Source organism: Podarcis cretensis, assembly GCF_951804945.1.
Source record: "Podarcis cretensis genome assembly, chromosome: 11".
Classification (NCBI taxonomy): Eukaryota; Metazoa; Chordata; class Lepidosauria; order Squamata; family Lacertidae; genus Podarcis; species Podarcis cretensis.
The window spans coordinates 10,661,605-10,682,367 of record NC_137180.1 but is presented as its reverse complement, the minus strand read 5'-3'; the positions used below and the strand labels follow the sequence as shown (position 1 = coordinate 10,682,367).

The window sequence follows — 20,763 nt, the reverse complement described above, 5'->3', positions numbered from 1 at the left end:
GCCTTCACTGAGATAAACATTCAACATCCTTTTCTCACATCAACCAGCCAGATGCCTAAGGAAAGCCTGCAAACAGGAGCTAAGCCCAAGACCTCTCTCCCCTCCTGCTTGCTGGCAAGTGTGTTGCGGTCACTTTCTGGGTGGAGTGTGGGTGCACTGGGATAAGTGCTAGATTGAGGCTGCTGGTGCACTCACACAACACTATGATCTCCATCACCTCAACCTCTCTTGGAAAGTGACCCATCTGCCCATCTGCAAGGAAGCTAGTGTTGTGTCTCTGCCCCGCTGATTGTGTTGCTTCCACGTATCTCACTGGATACTGAGGGATGGATGCAAGACCTCCTGGATGCAAGATCTTCAGGCAGCACATGTGAAGTTCCTAGTTAGCAAACTGCATAAGGAAAAGATCTGTTGGAATGGATTCTTGGAACTATTTGCTGAGTAATATCCCAATGACATCTACTGCCCACCTAGCAGTTCGAAAGCACATCAAAGTGCAAGTAGATAAATAGGTACTTCTCTGGTGGGAAGGTAAACGGCGTTTCCATGCACTGCTCTGGTTCGCCAGAAGCGGCTTAGTCATGCTGGCCACATGACCCAGAAGCTGTACGCCGGCTCCCTCAGCCAATAAAGCGAGATGAGCTCAGCGACCCCAGAGTCGGTCACTACTGGACCTAATGGTCAGGGGTCCCTTTACCTTTACCTTTATCCCAGTGACATGGGAAACGGAGTGCAATGTTGATTTTCTCTCTCCATTAAGTTAGTGTTATTATTTTTTGTTAGTTATAGTGGTACCTCAGGTTAAGAACTTAATTCGTTCTGGAGGTCCATTGTTAACCTGACACTGTTCTTAACCTGAGGTACCACTTTAGCTAATGGGGCCTACCACCGCCACCGCGCCACCAGAGCACGATTTCTGTTCTCATCCTGAAGCAAAGTTCTTAACCTGAGGTACTATTTCTGGGTTAAAGGAGTCTGGAACCTGAAGCGTCTGTAACCTGAGGTACCACTGTATTTGTAATATTCATGATGAAAGAAGTTATTCTATCCTAGTTTAATCCTCTTTTTGTATTAGCATTTGTTTAAATGTTTCTATTTGAACTGGTGTGAAGATTTTGGTGGAGAGGGAAGGAGGGTTGGGTGAAGAAGGGAAGGATGTAAGGAGAATTCTTGCGTGGAAGAGTCAAAAAAGAAATGTTAGAATCCCAAATAAACGATTAGTAAAAGAAAAAGGTATAATGGCACAGACACAGACCACTGCATATTAATATCCACGGAGACAAAGACCTCAGCACATTCAGAATTAAAATCATTAAATGCTATTTCCCCTCCCCCCTCATAATTGCCAGAATGATCAAGCCTTCAGCTGAGTCACCTCTCTAAATATTTCTCCAAACATTAATTATATAGCTCATCCTCTGAATGAATTTTATTATGTTCTGCCTTTGATATCTATATGATTAAATATTTAAACATGAATATAAGTGGAAGCAATTTTAGATGATATGCTCCCCCTGTCTGATCACACTGCAGACTTTGGATAGTCCATTGCATTGGATAATAATCTTGAAGCTCTTTAACTGCATCCATAGGGAGAATTGTGAGAATTGTCGTCCAAAGAACTCTAGAGAAAGCAGAAAATGCTATTTGCAATGTATGGGTGAATTTGAAACGTAATTGCATTTTGTCGGTGCATTTTTTCTCTAGTAGGTGTCCTGATCAGGTTTCCAAATTAATTACTAATCTAGTTTCACAGCTGGAATTCTTCAAATAAGGTCAAAGTTTTAAAAACAGATCAGTAAGGAATTGCAAAATGCCTAGATGCATATACGTGCCGGGGAACTGAATGTATATAGTCTGGTAGCAACAAGACAGATCTCAGGCAGATGAAGCTATTAGCCTGATGCTTGCTGCTCTGCAGCCTCACCCAAATAATGAAATAATGACCAGAAAGTTCTATGGCAGTTTACCAGCCCACCTGTGCCAGGCAAACTGGATAGCAAACAAGATGATGGCTGGTTTAGGAATGAGCTGAGTCACTGGTTCAGTCTCACTGTCACTCAAACATAGGTCTGTTCCATCCTGTTGCATATCATAAGAACCCTGTTTGTACCATTGTGTGCTATTCCATCCCTTTGTGTGCATTTTGTGACCCAACCAGCCATAAAGGGACTTGGAACTTGAAATGGATTGAACTAGGGCCTCTTATATTGATAACATCTGTAGGGGAAATGAGAAGTTTGGGAAATTAATATTACCCTTGGGGAAGCCAACCCCTTAAGGTAAAGGTAAAGGCACCCCTGACCATTAGGTCTAGTCGCGGACGACTCTGGGGTTGTGGCGCTCATCTTGCTTTACTGGCCAAGGGAGCCGGCGTACAGCTTCTGGGTCATGTGGCCAGCATGACTAAGCCGCTTCTGGTGAACCAGAGCAGCACACGGAAACGCCATTTACCTTCCCGCCGGAGCAGTACCTGTTTATCTACTTGCACTTTGACGTGCTTTTGAACTGCTAGGTTGGCAGGAGCAGGGACTGAGCAACAGGAGCTCACCCTGTCAAGGGGATTCGAACTGCCAACCTTCTGATCAGCAAGTCCTAGGCTCTGTGGTTTAGACCACAGCGCCACCTGCGTCCCATAAGCTTATTTCATTTCTACAACATTTCCCAAACTTGCTCCTTACCCATGCCAAAAGGCATGACCTAACCTTGAGTCTTACCATACAGGGAACAGAAGTCTTCCTGCCCTTAACATCTCTTACGACTCCAGTCAGGTGTGGTAGACAAGCCTCAAGGAAGTTCCATGTCGAGATTAAGGCTGTTCCTTCCACTTTCATGACTTTTCCTTATGATGTGAAAGTTACATCTGGAACTATAGTGGAATATATTGCAAGTTTCGTTTCCATGTTCCCGGTGGGTGGGTAGGAGACCTGCTTGAAAATAATATGGAAATGAGTGCTACATTTGTTCTATCTTCCACCATAGTTCCACTCTGGTTCCAGAAATGGTGCAAGCTCAGATATAATGTGGAAATTAACAGTTTGGGAAATGTGAAAATGAAATAAGCTGTCATGTGAATGCAGCCAAGGGACCCACAAGCCAGGGCATCTGGTCTCCAGAAAAATACCCTTTGTAGCCAAAGGTGCCAATGGATGCTCAAATGTTCCCTTAACCCACATTAGTTCTTCCTAGGCATCCTGCCAACGATGTGACCAAATTAACCTCTTTACGAGCACCCACCCCTACACATTTATTACTCCCAGCCTTCAGTGCAGAGTAGGTGAAGGAACATCCCCAACTCAATCTATCTCAGACTGGAAATTCTGTTGACTGGTGGGCTGGGCAGATGCAAGACTTCCGAGGAGGATGAATGGGGTATGGTGAAGCTTGAACTGCAGTTGTAGCTCTTGGGCTGCAGTGCTGTGCTGCTGGAGGGAGTGGACATGTGCAAATAAAACAGACATTTCCCCATGCTTTTCAATGCATTCAGCTGTAAAACCCACCTGTTGTATGCAACTTTGAAACGAAACACACATTTTTGTGTGTGCATCTGCACTTGAAAAATCTGGAGAAGTGTTTAATGTGATGGGGAATTGAGTTGCAATCCACATGCAAGGTTGGGAGTGTCGGACCGGATCAGTTCACTGCAAAACGTAAACCAAACAAAAATTCTTTCCCCATCCCAAAGCTGGCTTTATATAACTGCAGCCCTCAGGCTTTGTTCCTCAGTCTGAGCATCTAATCGGAGAGAGTGGATGCTTTAGAGACTCCTATGGCCTGCCTCGCTCCCTTGTGGAATATGACCATCTGTTTGTAGTGAAACATAAGCAGCTGTGTTATACTGAGTCAGATCACTGATCCATCCACCTCTGTATTGTCTACACAGGATGGCAAAGGCCTTTACGCTTATCCCTGGATATGTCAGGGACTGGACCTGGGACTTTATGCATTCATTTTTTTTAAAGTAATGTTTATTAAGATTTTACAAAATCAAAAATACAAAAATGCATAGTAAAACAAGAAACAGAAGAAAACTCTCAAACAAAAATACAAAATACAAAAAAACAGGAAAAATAGAAAATAGAAAGTGTCAGAGCTGCCTCTAGGTCCCAGCTCACAGAGGACCAACGCTAGGCTGTGGTAATGTACAAAAGTCTTTATTGAAGTTCAGTTTCCATTTCAAAGCCACAGCGTGCAGCCCTACGTCTTAAACCCTAGATCGGCGAAGTCCCGTCTGAGTCTCCTCCCCTATGACACCAGTCGCACTTATACGTTGTGTTTAAATTTGCTATTAGTTTATTTAAAATTTATTTAAATTTGCTATTAGTTTATGGATTTCTGTCTTGGGTATGTGCTGCCCTTGATCGCCTCCTGCCTCCTATTGTGAGGCTAAGGTCACACCTTATAGAGCAGCAAGGGGTATGTGACCTTATGCTTAAGGGATTATGGACACTGAAAAGGATATATCAAGAGCTCTGGCCAAAAGTTTCAATACAAGGAATAATTCCTACTCGAGAGTTGAAAAGAAAAACATGTATATTCTGCTAAGAATAACAGTTTTAAACTAATAGCAAATTTAAGCACAACGTATAAGTGCGACAGTTTTAAAATAATAGTAAATTTTCAAAAACGCACAGGGAAACGCAAGAAAATTTGGATTCATTTATCTAAGACGCATGTTGGAATAAGAAACACAAAAGAATTGAATGATACAGACTTCCAACAGATTTATATTTCTTAAAAAACCGAGCTGAAGAAGGCATTTACTCCGAAACAGGGCCCTGTCCTGGTCACCACTACTGAGTCGTACATCTAATTTATACTCCGGATACTTCTTTTTGGCCCTATTTGATTCTTTATTCTGACTTTATATAATATGGACTCTTTTTGACTGCCATTGAGACTTGTATAAAACAATTGTTGTGTATTGGTATTTTATTTACCTTTATACTATATTACTGCATATTTGAAACTACATTATTTTTGCACTTAAACGTTGTGTTTAAATTTACTATTATGTTAAAACTGTCGCACTTATACGTTGTACTTAAATTTGCTATTAGTTTAAAACTGTTATTCTTAGCAGAATATACATGTTTTTCTTTTCAACTCTTGAGCAGGAATTATTCCTTGTATTGAAACTTTTGGCCAGAGCTCTTGATATATCCTTTTCAGTGTCCATAATCCCTTAAGCATAAGGTCACATACCCCTTGCTGCTCTATAAGGTGTGACCTTAGCCTCACAATAGGAGGCAGGAGGCGATCAAGGGCAGCACATACCCCAGACAGAAATCCATCAGATTGGTGGATTGAATCCTGATACTTTCAAAGGAGAAGCACTGGAAAGCCTTGCAGCTAGGGGGATATGGAAATACTTTTACTGTTCTTTGGGGAAGAGCATAGTTAAAAGGTGTTGGGAACTGGGGTTATTGACATGGGTGGGTTGTGAGTCGAGGACCCACCACCCACTTAGAGATAAATAAGACACAGGGACACATGTATTTTAGGTTAATGGGCTAAAGAAGGCCACAACTTTATTGGTTACAGCATGTGAGTGGTATTGGCTTAGGCATTGGATCAAACAATCTATACATGACTCCACCCCGTTCAGTGGGGAGTCATCTGAAGGTTAACAACTAGTGGGAGAAGCTTGTTGATGCAAATACAACTGGAAGCTTCCCCTGAGGTCACTGGGGGTCGTTCCATGGCCCTAGCCACCAGCAGGGCATTGGACAGGATCCACGACTGCCGGATTCCTTTAACAGAATACCCAAAAGAGGAGGGGTAGATGATGGCCATACCCAATCCTCCAACACATGACACTTATTCCAATGCCTAACCGCCAATGCCCAAAAGTTGTGACGAATTGCTACGAGGTAGGCGGAAAACCATGAAAACAAATGGGTAAAAATTCCTACCAGGCCCCCTGGGCAACCAAGGCAACCAACCAAAGTCCATAGCAAGGTCAGAAGAATAGATATGACCTAAAGGGAGGGAGGGAGGGAGGGAGGGTGATCCATCGACTTCTGGGCGCACAATGAGGGCACGGAGTTGCCACGGCTTGAATGCGGCTAAACCCCGCCCCCAAGCTAGCCTGATTGGCTGGCCTACAGGCGCGGCACGGCAGCCAGGTAAGCTGACGCAGGGGGCCAAAGATGCCCTCCTGCTGACGGGGAACCGGCTCCTGCTCACAACACCTCCCCTCTGTTAGGAGGAGAGGCTTTATGGAATCATGTTTCTACATGCCAAACACTCCTACTTTGTTTTTTTTTTTTTTAATAAAATTTTTATTAATTTCCAAATTTTTAACATAAACAAAAGCAACATAAAAACAAATACAAAAAATCATTTTTTCTTAACCTTGTTTCCATAACCCTCTTTTCCCGGACTTCCCCATACCTTTCCCTTTTTGCATCCTTGATTTTAAACCATTATTCAGCAACCCTTCTTAACCAATTTAAATGAAAATTGATTCTCTTTTTCAATTCCACCCTAAAATTAAACACAATTTTCCGCTGCAATTCTACGTCTTCTTTTCCCTCAGCATTTTAGCACTCCTCAATTTTATAATAGTTCTTAAGATACATCTTAAATTTCTTCCAATCTTCTTCCACAGTCTCTTTCTCTTGGTCGCGGATTCTGCCGGTCATTTCTGCCAATCCCATAAAGTCAATCACTTTCGCCTGCCATTCCTCCAGCGTGGGTAGCTCTTGTGTCTTCCAATACTTTGCTAGAAGAATCCTTGCTGCCGTAGTAGCATACAAAAAGAAATTCTTATCCTTCTTCGACACCAGCTGGCCAACCATACCCAAGAGAAATGCCTCTGGTTTCTTGTTAAAGGTGCACTTAAGCACTTTCTTAATTTCATTATAAATCATTTCCCAGAAGGCCTTAATCTTTGGGCAGGTCCACCAAAGGTGGAAAAAGGTACCTTCAGTCTCTTTACATTTCCAACATTTGTTATTGGGCAAATGATAAATCTTCGCAAGCTTGACTGGGGTCATGTACTACCTGTAAATCATTTTCATAATGTTTTCTCGTAAGGCGTTACATGCCGTAAATTTAATACCTGTGGTCCATAACTGCTCCCAGTCAGCAAACATAATGTCATGACCTATGTCCTGTGCCCATTTAACCATAGCAGACTTCACTGTCTCATCTAATGTATTCCACTTCAACAGCAAGTTATACATTCTTGATAAATTCTTAGTATTGGGTTCTAACACAAACACTCCTACTTTGTGACGTATTTGTGATATATTGATGATGCTGTTGAAAAATGTATAATGGGAAATGGGGAGAGATTCACACAACCCCATGCTTGGGGTTCCCACTCTTTGTGTATTTGAACGTTGTTGCAACAAATAAGGATCAGGTCTACTGACTGCTGTTTTGCTTCTTTAACTTGTCTGGAGACTCCTTTTGCTGACCAGAGAGACCCACAGGGACTGGTACCCCGATGAGCTGGGCAGTGGAGCAAATCCCTGCACCCCAGGATTTTTTCCCCTTACCAGTGCTGTATATGAATATATGCATTTATAAAATATACATCCACTTCATTACATTTCCCAAGTGCTGAAGAAAAACCTTCCAGCTGTAAAGTAGTCCAGGCAACAGGGAAAGTATTGAGTTAGGTAGGTCTGAAAAGAGAACTCCGTGGATAAAAATCTCAGTCAGCAATTTAGAGATGCATTTAATTGGTCTCTAGACTGTTTAGAAAAAAGGGGGAAAGTTTTCTGCCCACCACTCAAACATAATTCTTAAACTAAAATTATTAATGTGTATTTAGGGCAAACAATTTTCAGTAAGGAACCCAGTGGCCCGTTCTAATGTGTTATATGGGGGATAGCATGGGAAGAATTGCAGCAATTAGCATTTGGTCTTGAAATATTATTTAGGAAGGGAAAAGAAAAGTAGATCATAACACGGGAAAGAAAAAATAGGAGCTGAAACACCAGAAATAAGTTTTTAAATATATATATACAAAGTATTTAATAATACATGCATGTACTATACCGCAGACCATGAAATTGCTTACAGAGATAGTTTTGATATAAAGCCCCTGAGATCCAATTCTTTTCAGTACTAAAAAGAGTTATTTATTTCATTAGGGTCACTGCTGCATGAAGCAGTCTGAGAAAGTATTTGATTGATATCCAAACTGAAGTTAACTTTGAGGAGGAGAGAGAGGGAGAAATGAGGGGAGGGGTAAAATAGAAAGGCTGCGTGAAACCACACCTTATAGAACAATAATACTGTTGTTGCAGATGTGCCTGATTTACAGTTCGGGGTGGAGGGAGCCATCAGTGCAGCTGAACTGGCAAATATGTCACTTGTATATAACATTGTTTGCAAAAGTCCAAATGAGAATAGGATCTCCCAAGGTACTCTGCCTTGTAGTGATCCAGGAATGTTAGGGTATGGATGGGTGCACAGGTTTAAAACAGAATCCACGTATTAGAAAGTGGATAATAAAGGACAATAGAAAGTGTCCTTTCATACTGCATCACGGTGTGGTACGCTGGTTTGACATCAACTGATAGGAAGTGCCTACAGAGGGTGGTGAATACAGCACAAGATATTATGGGCTGTCCCGTGAATCTGATGGATGAAATAGCAAAAGAAAGTTGCCTCAGGAGAGTGAGGAAAATACTCAGGGATGATTCACACCCTGGCTGGCAATTTCTTGATCTCCTGCCCTCAGGCAGAAGATATAGAAGCATGATTAGTCGCACCAACAGGGTAAAGAACAGCTTCTATCCATGGGCTGTTAGGCTGCTGACTGAAAAGATAACAACAGGGCAACTGACTTTTGGATTTGGTGGTTGTGCGTCAGTAAACGAGGGGAATTACGACTAAGAGTTGAGTGGGGAATGCTCATGTAATCTCACTGTATACAAGTTGTACAAGTGGCAATAAAGTATTTCAATTTCAATTTGTCCATCTTCAGCAGAGAGAACTTGCTGGTATGAAAGAAAATACTGGCTTATGCAACAAACCCTGTTACCACAATTGCTTGTAGCCTCAAACTGTTCTGCCAACAGCTTAAAGGCAATCTAATGCTCCCCATCACCACCCACACTTTCTCCATGATTCTTCCATAAAAAAGAATTGATGAACACACATGAACCACTGAGAATTCGATATCGGTGTGTCAGATTGTTTGCCTAGAACGGATGCTTAATTTCTTGCTAAAATATTGCCTCAGCTCTTTGTGGCTTAAAGCCCTTCTCATAAATTATCCTTCCAATCTTATCAGTTTCAGAATCTCTCCTTCATTTAGGAATGGTAAGTTTGATTCCAGTTTTATGTTTAATTAACTCTTGGGAGCACCCATAAGCCTGTTGAAGGAAAGGAAGTATTTAATCTGAAATTCAGAAATGTAAGGCTAGTTCTGGATATATCGTGTACTTTATTCCCAGAAGTGTGCCTTTGAATTAAAAATAACCAATATGGGGGGGGGGAGGATTTCAGAATAATACTGCAGTGGAACCTTGGTTTTTGAGTGTCTCAGAAGCCAAATGTCTCAGAAGCCAAATGTCTCAGAAGCCAAATGCCGAAAATCCGGAAATAATTGCTTCCGTTTCCAAACGCACCTCATAAGTTGAATTGCTTTTCGCAGCATGTTTTTCTTTTTCTCAATGGATTTTTCCATCCGCACATTGCTTCTCGGTTTTCAAATGTTTTGGAAGTCGAACGGTCTTCCAGAAAGAATTATGTTCAGAAACTGAGGTTCCACTGTACACCATTTTGTTGAAGCGGTCACTATTTGACTGAAATACACCATCCTTTCTTTTCATTTTAAATCTAGTCGTGGCAATAAATAGAGATAATCTTTTTTTAAAAAGCAGAAATGACTTCCACTGCTTAAGATTACAAATTTGAATAAGATAACACTATAGCATATCTAATTGAACTAGTTTAGTTTATCATTCTTCTCCATTTTTCCTATTAAAGCAATAAAAGTGGCTTATAATAAGAATATAGAAATACATCAAAACAATACAAAAGAATAGAAAATAGTACATATATTACCACAACTAAAAATGGCAGGAATTAAATTAAAACATCAAAAAGATAGCAGTGCAAAGATATAAAATTTTGATTTAAATTTTAGAGTAAAAAATATAAAAGAACAGATCATGTTTTAGAAGTTTGCTGGAGTAACTGAAGGGAAGAAAGGGAATCTGGGGGATCTCTTCCAGGAGGGAATTCCACAATCTTGGCATCATCACCAAGAAGATCCTTTTGCAGGACTGCTTCAGGAAACACAAGTACCTGTAATTGTACACAATTAATTGTGCTCAGGGCAAAAAGAAAAGAAAAGGGGAAAATAGTGTGTGGGACTGACACCATAAGGTTCCTTTAAAAGAGCCCTGGGGAGTAAATATGGTATGGCTGTGAATCTACTGATACACCTATAACTACAGAACAAGGGTTGAATACTGACAAGACAGAAAGCTGCTGAAACTAGGTTCTCGTTGTCACAGGTGTCGAATGAACCAGCAAAAATGGGTACTTAGTACCACATTGAAGTGGTGGTGGTAACTTCTTCTGAATCATCATGCAGCATTGTGCAAAAACCCTTAGACTTGAAGAATACTTGGGTTTTTTTCAGATATTTTTTTTTTTGGGGGGTGCGAAATTGCAGGCAGGGACTAGGGTGACCATATTCTTGAGAAAGAGGACAGGGCCTCCGCACATTTAATAAATGCATCGACCTGAAAGGGTTGGAGCTTGACTTCCACAGATGGTACTCCTGCTCTGGATGATGAAACTAGGGTTATCCAGAGGCTACTTGCAGAGTATTCTGTAGCTAGATGTCAAATTAATAGCCTAGAAGACCTTTCTGAGACAAAACCACCAAACTTTTAATTATATAGCTTTAGTGCTAACCTCCTTTCCGTGTCTTCATACCAGTTGTCTGATCATCTCTAGTGATGATTTATTGTTCTGCCTCATTACCAGACAGCTGCTTGCTTCTGCTTCTGTTGCTGCTGATATTGAGCCTTGAGGAAGCATTATGTGATGGGACCAATTTCAGAAACTCCAAGTCCGTGTTGCACTTCTGTTCCCCAGGCCTCTTGCAATTTCATTTCACACGGACATCACTGACATTTTGTAAACTTGACCTTGAGAAAAGGCGGCAGGCTTGGAAGTACAAACATGTGAGAGCAATTTAGGAAGAGCTGAGAAAGAAATGACACAATAAAGCCTTGTGTTTCACATCTCACTGCACTGTTTACTATACTTCTTAAAATGATTGACTTTCCTGTTGAGGAATGAAAGATGGATTTGTATTCAAGGATGGGAGCAGTCTTTTTGCAGAGACGGAGGAGTTTTCTTTTACTGACGGAGTAGACTCTAATGACTGTATAAAAGCTTTCAAATATCTAATTGTTTCTTAAAGTGCATAACTGCCTCTTCCATTGGGAAATCTTGTGAGTGATCTTGATATTTCAGTTTTCAATTTTGCTGCCTGTCGCAGTGGCCGGCAAGTTTCCATTGTTGCCCTGTGTGTTGATTTTAGCTGTTAATCTCTAGGAGAAAAAACAATCTGGTACGCATGTTTTTTCAGAGGTTGTGATGGGGCTTTTGGGTTATGCCTACAGGAACTGGGAGAATAGAAAACCCTTAGAATCCACAAATTGAGATATCCAGTAACAACACATCAGTGATGTATGCATGAAGCACATATTTTTGTGTGATGCTGTGGAGTTCTCTTCTTCTTCTTCGATCACTCGTAGCCAAGTAAGATCGTCTTCCATGAACACAGTTTTAACAGTGTGTCTGTAAGTAACTATGGAGGCCAAATCTGGATCCACATGTCCTTCCACAGTGGGGACATTGGTTTCCGGGCAGGAATTAATCACGGTGAGGGTTTGCCAAATGTGCCTTCCTCTTAGCACATTTCTCCCTTTCATCCTGAGTTCAAGTGTCTTCAAAGCCCACGACACCTTTAGTAAAGGCTGTTCTCCAACTGGAGCACTCACAAGCCAGTGTTTTCCAGTTGTCAGTGTTTATACTTTCTTTTTTTTAAAGATTTGCCTTGAAAAAGTCTTTAAACCTCTTTTGTTGACCACCAGCATTATGCTTTCCATTTTTAAGTTCAGAATAGAGTAGTTGCTTTGGCAAATGGCAATCAGGCATTCACACGACTTAGTCCAATGAAGCTGATGTTGAAGAATCATTGCTTCGACACTGGTGATCTTTGCTTTTTCCAGTACACTGACATTAGCTCTCCTGTCTTCCCAAGTGATGTGTAAATTTTTTGGAGACACACTTGATGGAATCTTTCGAGGAGTTGGAGATGGTGTTTATAAGCGGTCCATGTTTCACAAGCATACATTAAGGTTGGTAGTACAATAGTTTTGTAAACAAGCAATTTGGTTTCCCTACGAATGTCCTGGTCCTCAAACACTCTGCCCTTCAATTGGGAGAAAGCTGCACTGGCAGAGCTCAGGCGATGCTGGATTTCAGCATCAATGTTGGCCTTTGTGGAAAGATAATTGCCCAGGTAGGAGAAGTGATCAACACTTTCCAACATTACATCATTGAATTGGATTTGTGGCACTGCAGATGGGTTGCTTTGTGCTTGTTGGTGCAGCACTTTAGTTTTTTGGATGTTGAGCACTAGGGCAAGCTTTTCGTAAGCTTCTGCAAAGATATTTAGGATGGTTTGGAGGTCATCCTCTGAGTGTGCACAACTACGTTGTCATCACCTTGTCAACTTGAGCATTGTGGCTTGTGAACTGAGTTCATGAAGCCCCTGAAATACATCATTCACATTTATGTAAACCTGTTTATTCTAGTGGAATAGAATCTTTTGTAGCAGCTAATGGCTTGGATCGGAACAGAAGTAAACAGAAGAGTTTTTTTGCCTTCTCTTTGCAGCCTCCGCTTCCCCTGAAAAAATTATCTAGAGGATTGAGTGCCTTTCTGAGCAATACAGTAGTAAGGATGGATGACTCTGTCCATTTTAGTTTCTTTTTAAAACAACCTCATGAAAATTCTTCAGCATTCTAATGGAAATTTATCCTAAATATATACATTTTTGCAAGCAACTTTCCATAATATTAGGGATTTATATTTGTTGTTTTCACTAAGACATGGATTTTTATGCTCACTTTCCCCTAACATCAGCATATTATTTGGTTGCGAAACTACATCATAAAATTGGTTCAAAATCCAGTTCAATGCACTTTGAACTAGATTTTAGATCAAACAGGAAATCCATGAATTGCTCAATTTTGAATCCAAATGTAAAGAATTATGCTGCAACCTCGAACCTTCCACACACAAACATCGTATTTCCACACATTGTGATGACAAATGGAGAGTTGGCTCTTCTCCTTTCCATTTTTTGGCATTCTGCTGCAGCAGAAGACAATAATTGCTACTTTGGCAGTTTGTGCTAACGAGCTTGGAAACGTTCTGTGCCCCTGAAATAGTGAAAGGAAAGATCTGAACATCTTTGAGCATGTTTCTAAGCATAGGTGTGGAAGCACAGTGGGTAAAGCCTAATAAACAGGCATGCCTATAAACATGCCCTAAGTTAAATATACTCTAGTTTGGTCATTTGAGTAGTTTATGAGAGGTGAAAGTGGTTGCATGGGCTTTTGCCACAGAACAGCTCCACTAACAGGAAACGTGAAAGCAGAAATGTTACAAGGTTTATCTAAGACGTGCAGCTTAACAGAGGTGGTAAAAAGGAAATATGGAATATTCAGACAAGTTTCTCTTCTTTTCCCAGTGGGAATAGTTTAGAAAATGCAAGGAGATATCAACACCTAAGAAGAGTCAGATCCAAAATTTCAGAAAATTGTGGGGTGTGAAAATTATTATGCTACCCATATAATCTCATGTGGGGTGAAGGAGAGAGGAAGGACCTCCAGTTTTCCTGTGGGTAACTGACACAGCAGCGCAAGGATGGCTGCAAGGTCACATGAGTTTTCTCTGATTCACCATTCGTAGCTGGGTGGCAGGCAGAAGACACACATAAGCTCCACTCCCAGCAGCTGCCTTCCTGACCTGGTTTCTTCAGTTGGAGACAATCCACTGCAGTAGTCCATGAAGCATGAAAATGTGATCTGCAACACTTTCCTAATTATATGATTGAGGAATCCTCTATGATCTTTCACTTTATTATGTCCCAGATAGCTGTGCCATTGTCTCAACCCTCGATATCAAGTATACTCGTATTTTTTAAAGTCATCCAAACTTTAAACCAGATGAAGCATGTTGCTTCGTAGTATAATTTACTACGCTGGGACCTAGGCAAATCAGTGACAAAGTTCATGGATATGGTTTCCCAAGGTGCCTGGAGGGCGGGCTGGACAATGACAGTAGCAGCCTGACTGGGAATTCCCTACCGCTCTTGGCCCTCTGGCATGTCTTGCAGCAAAAACATACTTCTTGCCACTTGGTCATGAAGTGGTGAGTGTAGTTAGCTTTCTCTCCCTTGAAAAGTACATAAAGCTGAAGGAGGAAGTTGGAAGAGTGATGATCTTTCAGCTCTGCATGCTTTTCAAGGCACAGATTTATTTTCCTGGATCTGATTTTCACCCAAATCCCTTGGAAAAGCAAGGTACAGTGGTATCTCGGGTTACAGATGCTTCAGGTTACAGACACTTCAGGTTACAGACTCTGCTAACCCAGAAATAGTACCTCAGGTTAAGAACTTTGCTTCAGGATGAGAACAGAAATCATGCGGCAGCAGGAGGCTCCATTAGCTAAAGTGGTGTCTCAGGTTAAGAACAGTTTCAGGGTAAGAACTGACCTCCACAATGAATTAAGTTCTTAACCCGAGGTACCACTGTGTTCACGCTGTGTGTGGGTGTTCACACTCTGCTTCTATGTCTTAGGCGGTGGAGAGGAGATCTGATCAGGAGAAGTGGGGAATGAAATGCACTCACTCCAAAATCCAAGTGCGCTCAAGGGTCTAAAACATTTGGCACCCTCTGATCTATGTGAGCTAACACAGCCAATATACCGTATTTTTTGCTCCATAAGGTGCACCTGATCATATGGTGCACCTAGTTTCTAGTGGGGGGATTCAGGGAAAAAAAATTATTTAAAAGGAGTGCTGAGCAGAGCCTGTATTCATCCCAGGCTTTGCTCAGTGCTCCCTTTACAGAGCCGGGTGGAGTGTGTGTGTGGCTCTTGGGGGCTTTTCCCGAGGAGGGAGAAGGGAAGTCCCTTCTACCACCTCATAAAAAAGCCCACAGAAGCTGCATGCTCTTTAGAGGGTGCACGGCTCTTGGGGGCTTTTCCCTGAGGAGGGAGCGAAAAATACGATAATTGATGTGAGTTTGCTTCCCTGAACCCTTTTCAAACATAGCAATTTATGGTCTAAACCTGTGCATGCCTACACTGGAACTTTCTTCCTGGCAACTTTGTGTGGCAGTACTGCAGCCTTAATTTCTCTGCAAAATTGTATGAAGTAGCCCTGGGTTTTAAAATTAATTTTTAAAGACAGTCAACTAAAGTTCTATGGGATTCCTCTGTTCCTCTCAGTAGTAGGCATATTTAGCAAACTAATAACAGGCATCTGCAGAAACTTGAATATGCAGTAAATATTATGACTTTTTTACTTACAGTGTGTTCTGCAATTTCAGCCCTGCTGAGTGCTGTCCATTATAATTTGTCATTAAGCCTAAGAGGCTATAATGATCTGTGGAAGAGGATCCAAGTATGTATATGGGCACAATTTTCAAATGTAGCGCAGTCAAACATGGCCTGCTTGCTAGTGCATTAGTAATGTAACAGTTGCAATAAAGTTGGTGCTACATAATGCAAATATAAGTCCATGAAAATTCTCATTTGGCATTTGAAGTTGTCTGATTTAATTCCATAAACATAACGGCATTTGAGGAAATCACAAAAGGGGAACTGGAGGATTATCCAGCATTATGAGAAGCGAAATAATGGCAGGGAGTGTGGGAAGAGTATGTGCTCTGGTGTGAGAAAAGTAACGTCATTTTAATTCTAGCTTTCATCGCTGCTTGCGGAAAGTTTGGTGAAAAAACATGAAATAAAGATAAAAGCTAATTCTCATTATCTTTATGGATGCATTATGTATATGGAAAATTTAACCCCTCCAAATAGCAGCCGTATCGGTTATGGAAATCTAGCAAGTTGCAATGATATTTGCTGGAGTTACATTAGTCTAGCTCAATTGCATTTTCTATTACGCTTTTAGCATGATCTATCAATACAGTGACTTTGACGAGATTCATACTACTGCCGGTGGCAAGTTAAAATTGGCTAGCCAGAAGTACATTCTATTTATCCCATTTCTCAGCTCCCTTGGACTGCTTACTTTAATGCTTTTTCTCAGCCAGAAGGGTTTCTTTATTAATACCACTGTAATGCTATATCAACTAGAATCCATGAATTCTGATCCATGAGGCATCCAATGAGGTTGCAGTTCCCTTGGGTTTGAAGGGAAATCTATGGCCCAAGTTAAAACTTTGCTGCACTAATGGGAATTTTGAAATATTTTGTTGTTCCTGCCCCAAATACAGAATGTAAAGTAGAAAAATATAGTCATTTAACTGTAAGTTTCCTCCTTGTTCTGTAACCATTTTGCTGGTTCGACAGTGACCTTATCTGAATTCAGCCTAATAGAAATAAAGATAATTGAAGTAGCTATGTAGGCAAATTGAGCAGTCCCATGGTACATTAACAGAATCATACTTGGAAACTTCTAAAGTGGGATTACATGGCAATATATGGGTAGCTTCATAAGTTATCAGAGTTTTAACTTTGTATAATGTAACTTAATTAAAACCATTCTTCTGTAATCTCATTTTCCAAGAATGGGGAATATTTGGGTCAGTGGTTAACTCCTACAAAGGGAGAAACCTCAACCCTGCTTGGAAGTTGTATTGTATTTATGTTTATATTTAAAAGACTTAAATAATCAAAACATGCTCACCCAAAGCAGTTTACATAAATGCCAAAACACTGCTACATGCTCACCCCAAAAGCTTGCCCCCCCCTATATTTGTTGACTGAAAATGGCTTCTAATTGGTTAGGGGAATTATTTTCGCATGCATAGAAGTTCTATCAAAACAAATGAACTACCAGGTTCATAATGGGCATAATTTATCATTAACACCTCTTTCCAGCAGCCACAAAGACTCAATTCAGATCTTTTAAAAGACCTGTAGACTTAGTATAATAATAATAATAATCAGGCCAAACCTATGCTCACAGTTCACAAGAGGCCCCAAATCTTCCCAACTATGGGCAGCGACTGTCACAGCCTCACCTACACTGTATTCAGATGTTCTAAATTCGCTGGGTTGGAGCAGAATGAAGCCAAGTTGTTGTTTAGTCATTTAGTCGTGTCCGACTCTTCGTGACCCCATGGACCTTGGTCAAACTCATGCTGGTAGCTTCGAGAACACTATCCAACCATCTCGTCCTCTGTTGGCCCCTTCTCCTTGTGCCCTCCATCTTTCCCAACATCAGGGTCTTTTCCAGGGAGTCTTCTCTTCTCATGAGGTGGCCAAAGTACTGGAGCCTCAGCTTCAGGATCTGTCCTTCCAGTGAGCACTCAGGGCTGATTTCCTTAAGAATGGATAGGTTTGATCTTCTTGCAGTCCATGGGACTCTCAAGTGTCTCCTCCAGCACCATAATTCAAAAGCATCAAGTCTTCTTTATGCTCCAGTTCTCACTTCCATACATCACTACTGGGAAAACTATAGCTTTAACTATACGGACCTTTGTTGGCAAGGTGATGTCTCTGCTTTTTAAGATGCTAGAACCCAAATTAGCAATCTTTTAATTGGTTTACTCTGAGCTGGACTAGCACTGAGTATCTCCCAGTGCTTGGTAGTAAATTCAGTTACTTGAGTTAGGATGAATGGTGAAACTGTGGGGGGGGGGGGGGGAGGTTGAACCTGAGTCTTAGGACCAGGTTACAAGAAAAAATTGAAACACATCCCAAGTAAAAGATGGGCAATGTACAACATCTGCCAGCAGAAAAAGTGCTAAAAACAAAGAGTCTATTCCCAGGACCCTCAAGCTGCAGAAAAAAGATCTGTGAAATGCTCCGAAGCAAAGAAAGGGGCAAAACATGGGTGGGGAACATTTCTCAGTCTGATGACCACATTCCCTCACAGACAGTGGCGTAGCATAGGTTGCCAGTGCCCGAGGCTGTGCAGAATGGGGTGGGATAAAGGGAAAAAGATGGAGTACGCATGCACATTCAACGGCCTATCGGTGTCTGCATCACCCAGGAGATCACAGCCACAGAGGTAAGAAAGGAAGAGTCCTGCTGTTGTCTGAAAAGGTCACTTCCTGGTTCTCAGGGAGAAGCTGTTTTCAATGGAGCCCAGTGACAGAAGAGCACAGCTGTATTGAGGTAGCACTGGGTGATGAAATTTTGTGCCCCTAACAATTTTGCGCCCACGGCAACCACCCCTCTGCCCTCCCACAACATTACACCAATATTCATAGGTGTGGTCTAAACCACAGAGCCTCTTGGGCTTGCCGATCAGAAGGTCAGTGGTTTGAATCCCTGTGATGGAATGAGCTGAGCTCCCGTTGCTCTGCCCCAGCTCTTCCTAGCAATTCCAAAGCATGTCAGTGCAAGTAGATAAATAGGTATCTCTGCAGCGGGAAGGAAAACTGTTTTTCCGTGGGCTCTGATTTCCGTCACAGTGTCCCATTGTGCCAGAAGCTACTGTTAGGTCCATCATGAGAGGTCTGCAAGCTTCTAATCACAGATACCAGCAGTCTTCAAAGAAGCAAACTTACTTTGTTATTGCTCCCTAGCATCCCACTGCCAGAGGATTGCCTCATTCCATTCACCACTTTGCCTCCTGCAAGTGAAAGAAACCTGGGCAGTGCTGAATGCCATATCCATTGCCAGGTGTGTCCTGCTGGAAATAGAAAAGGGCTTTCCCCTTGGCCTGCCTGTATATCCACTCAGTTGCCAAGTGCTTTTATGACATCACAAGAAACCCACAGCCAATGGCAACAGCTGGGGAGGCATCGTCTTCATTGCTTTGAACCTCACAATGGTGGGTGGACCTATCAGTGATTGTATGCTTGTTTATTCAGGAAGCAGGTGGCGCTGTGGTCTAAACCACTGAGCCTCTTGGGCTTCTCAATAAGAAGGTTGGTGGTTCGAATCCCTGCAACGGAGTGAGCTCCCATTGCTCTGTCCCAGCTCCTGCCAACCTAGCAGTTCAAAATCATACCAGTGCAAGTAGATAAATAAGTACTGCTGCGGCGAGAAGGTAAATGGCGTTTCCGTGTATTCCAGCTTACGTCAAAGTGTTTTGTTGTGCCATAAGCGGTTTAGTCATTCCGGCCACACAACCCGGAAAGCTGTCTGTGGACAAACACCACTTCCTTTGGCCTGAAAGTGAGATGAGCGCCACAACCCCATAGTCGCCTTTGACTGGACTTAACCATCCTGGGGTCTTTTACCTTCTCCTTAAATAATAATAATAATAATAATAATAATAATAATAATAATAATAATTTATTTATATCCCACCCTTCCCAGCTGAAGCCGGGCTCAGGGCGGCTAACAACACCAAAACAGTGCAACATTATAAAAACATTATAAAAGTTAATTAAAATCCAAATTGATGGCAACCATAAACTAAAGTTTTGTAAAGATTGCCAAAAGAGGGGGTCAGGCTGCGCCCTGACCAAAGGCCTGGTGGAACAGCTCTGTCTTGCAGGCCCTGCGGAAAGATGTCAAGTCCTGCAGGGCCCTTGTCTCTTGTGACAGAGCGTTCCACCAGGTTGGAGCCGCAGCCAAAAAAGCCCTGGCTCTAGTTGAGGCCAGCCTAACCTCTCTGTGGCCTGGGACCTTCAAGATGTTTTTATTTGAAGACCGTAAGTTCCTCTGTGGGGCATACCTGGAGAGGCGGTCCCATAGGTACGAGGGTCCTAGGCCGTATAGGGCTTTGAAAGATAAAACTAGCACCTTAAACCTGATCCTGTACTCCACCGGGAGCCAGTGCAGCTGGTATAGCACTGGGTGAATGTGACAGTGATGGGTGAGGCCAGAGAGAAAGGTGGACAGAACAGTAGAGCAGGCCGCATATTAGCCACACAGGAGTCAGATTCCACCCACCCCACACACCACAAATGTATCCATCCATTCATGCAATAATCCCAGTTCAAGGACAATTTCTTACTAGAGAGTTGCACTCAACAAGAGTGCAGAGCAGGGTTGGACAACTGCCACTAAGGCTGAGCTGAAGTGCCCCTTCTAAATTTGCAATTTGGGACACTTTTTTTGAATTCATTTTTGCAGCTGGAGAAAGTTCTTGCTCCATTTACTGGGAATGTCATTCTCTGTCCTTGTGCTGGACTCCAAGCATTGCTTCCTTGTTTGCTCCTACTGATGGCCTCAATCTTGAAGCTATATAAATGTAAGTAGAAAATTAAGAATCAGGGCCTCACAGCTTCATCACTCTGGGTGATTCCTGGAATATTTCACAAAAAAATTGGATAATACACTGTATTCAATACAGAATGGGATGGTTGGGAAGGACAACCAGCACTCCTGCTAGTTGTGGGATCTGTAGGTTGTTTTGTTTCCTGACATTTTATTTTGTCGTGGGCGCATCAAAGTTTTGTTGCTGTCAGTATCCAGATGGAATTGGCTAATGTTCCCAGATGCGAGTTGTATCAATTTGGCGTCTGTAATAATGAAAGCAAAATTAAGCATTTATTTTTTTTAGTTTGCAGCATAAATGTAATAAGTGAGATTCTTTCTTTCACCATCTAA

At 41.9% G+C, this 20,763-nt stretch overlaps 1 protein-coding gene across 7 annotated transcripts in view; it reads left to right on the top strand.

Moving 5' to 3' along the window:
• The window catches only part of CNTNAP4 (contactin associated protein family member 4), a gene marked incomplete at its 5' end in the record, with an annotated part of 290,283 nt that overhangs the window by 59,031 nt on the left and 210,489 nt on the right, over nt 1-20,763 (top strand). The window contains 2 exons of one of the 7 annotated variants that reach the window (XM_079996017.1): nt 19,031-19,088; nt 20,351-20,404. The exons of the other annotated variants lie outside the window; for them this stretch is intronic. Coding sequence (XP_079852143.1) covers nt 19,031-19,088; nt 20,351-20,404 — 112 coding nt within the window. Of the gene's footprint in view, nt 1-19,030; nt 19,089-20,350; nt 20,405-20,763 lie in introns of those variants that run through there. 7 annotated transcript variants of the gene reach the window in all.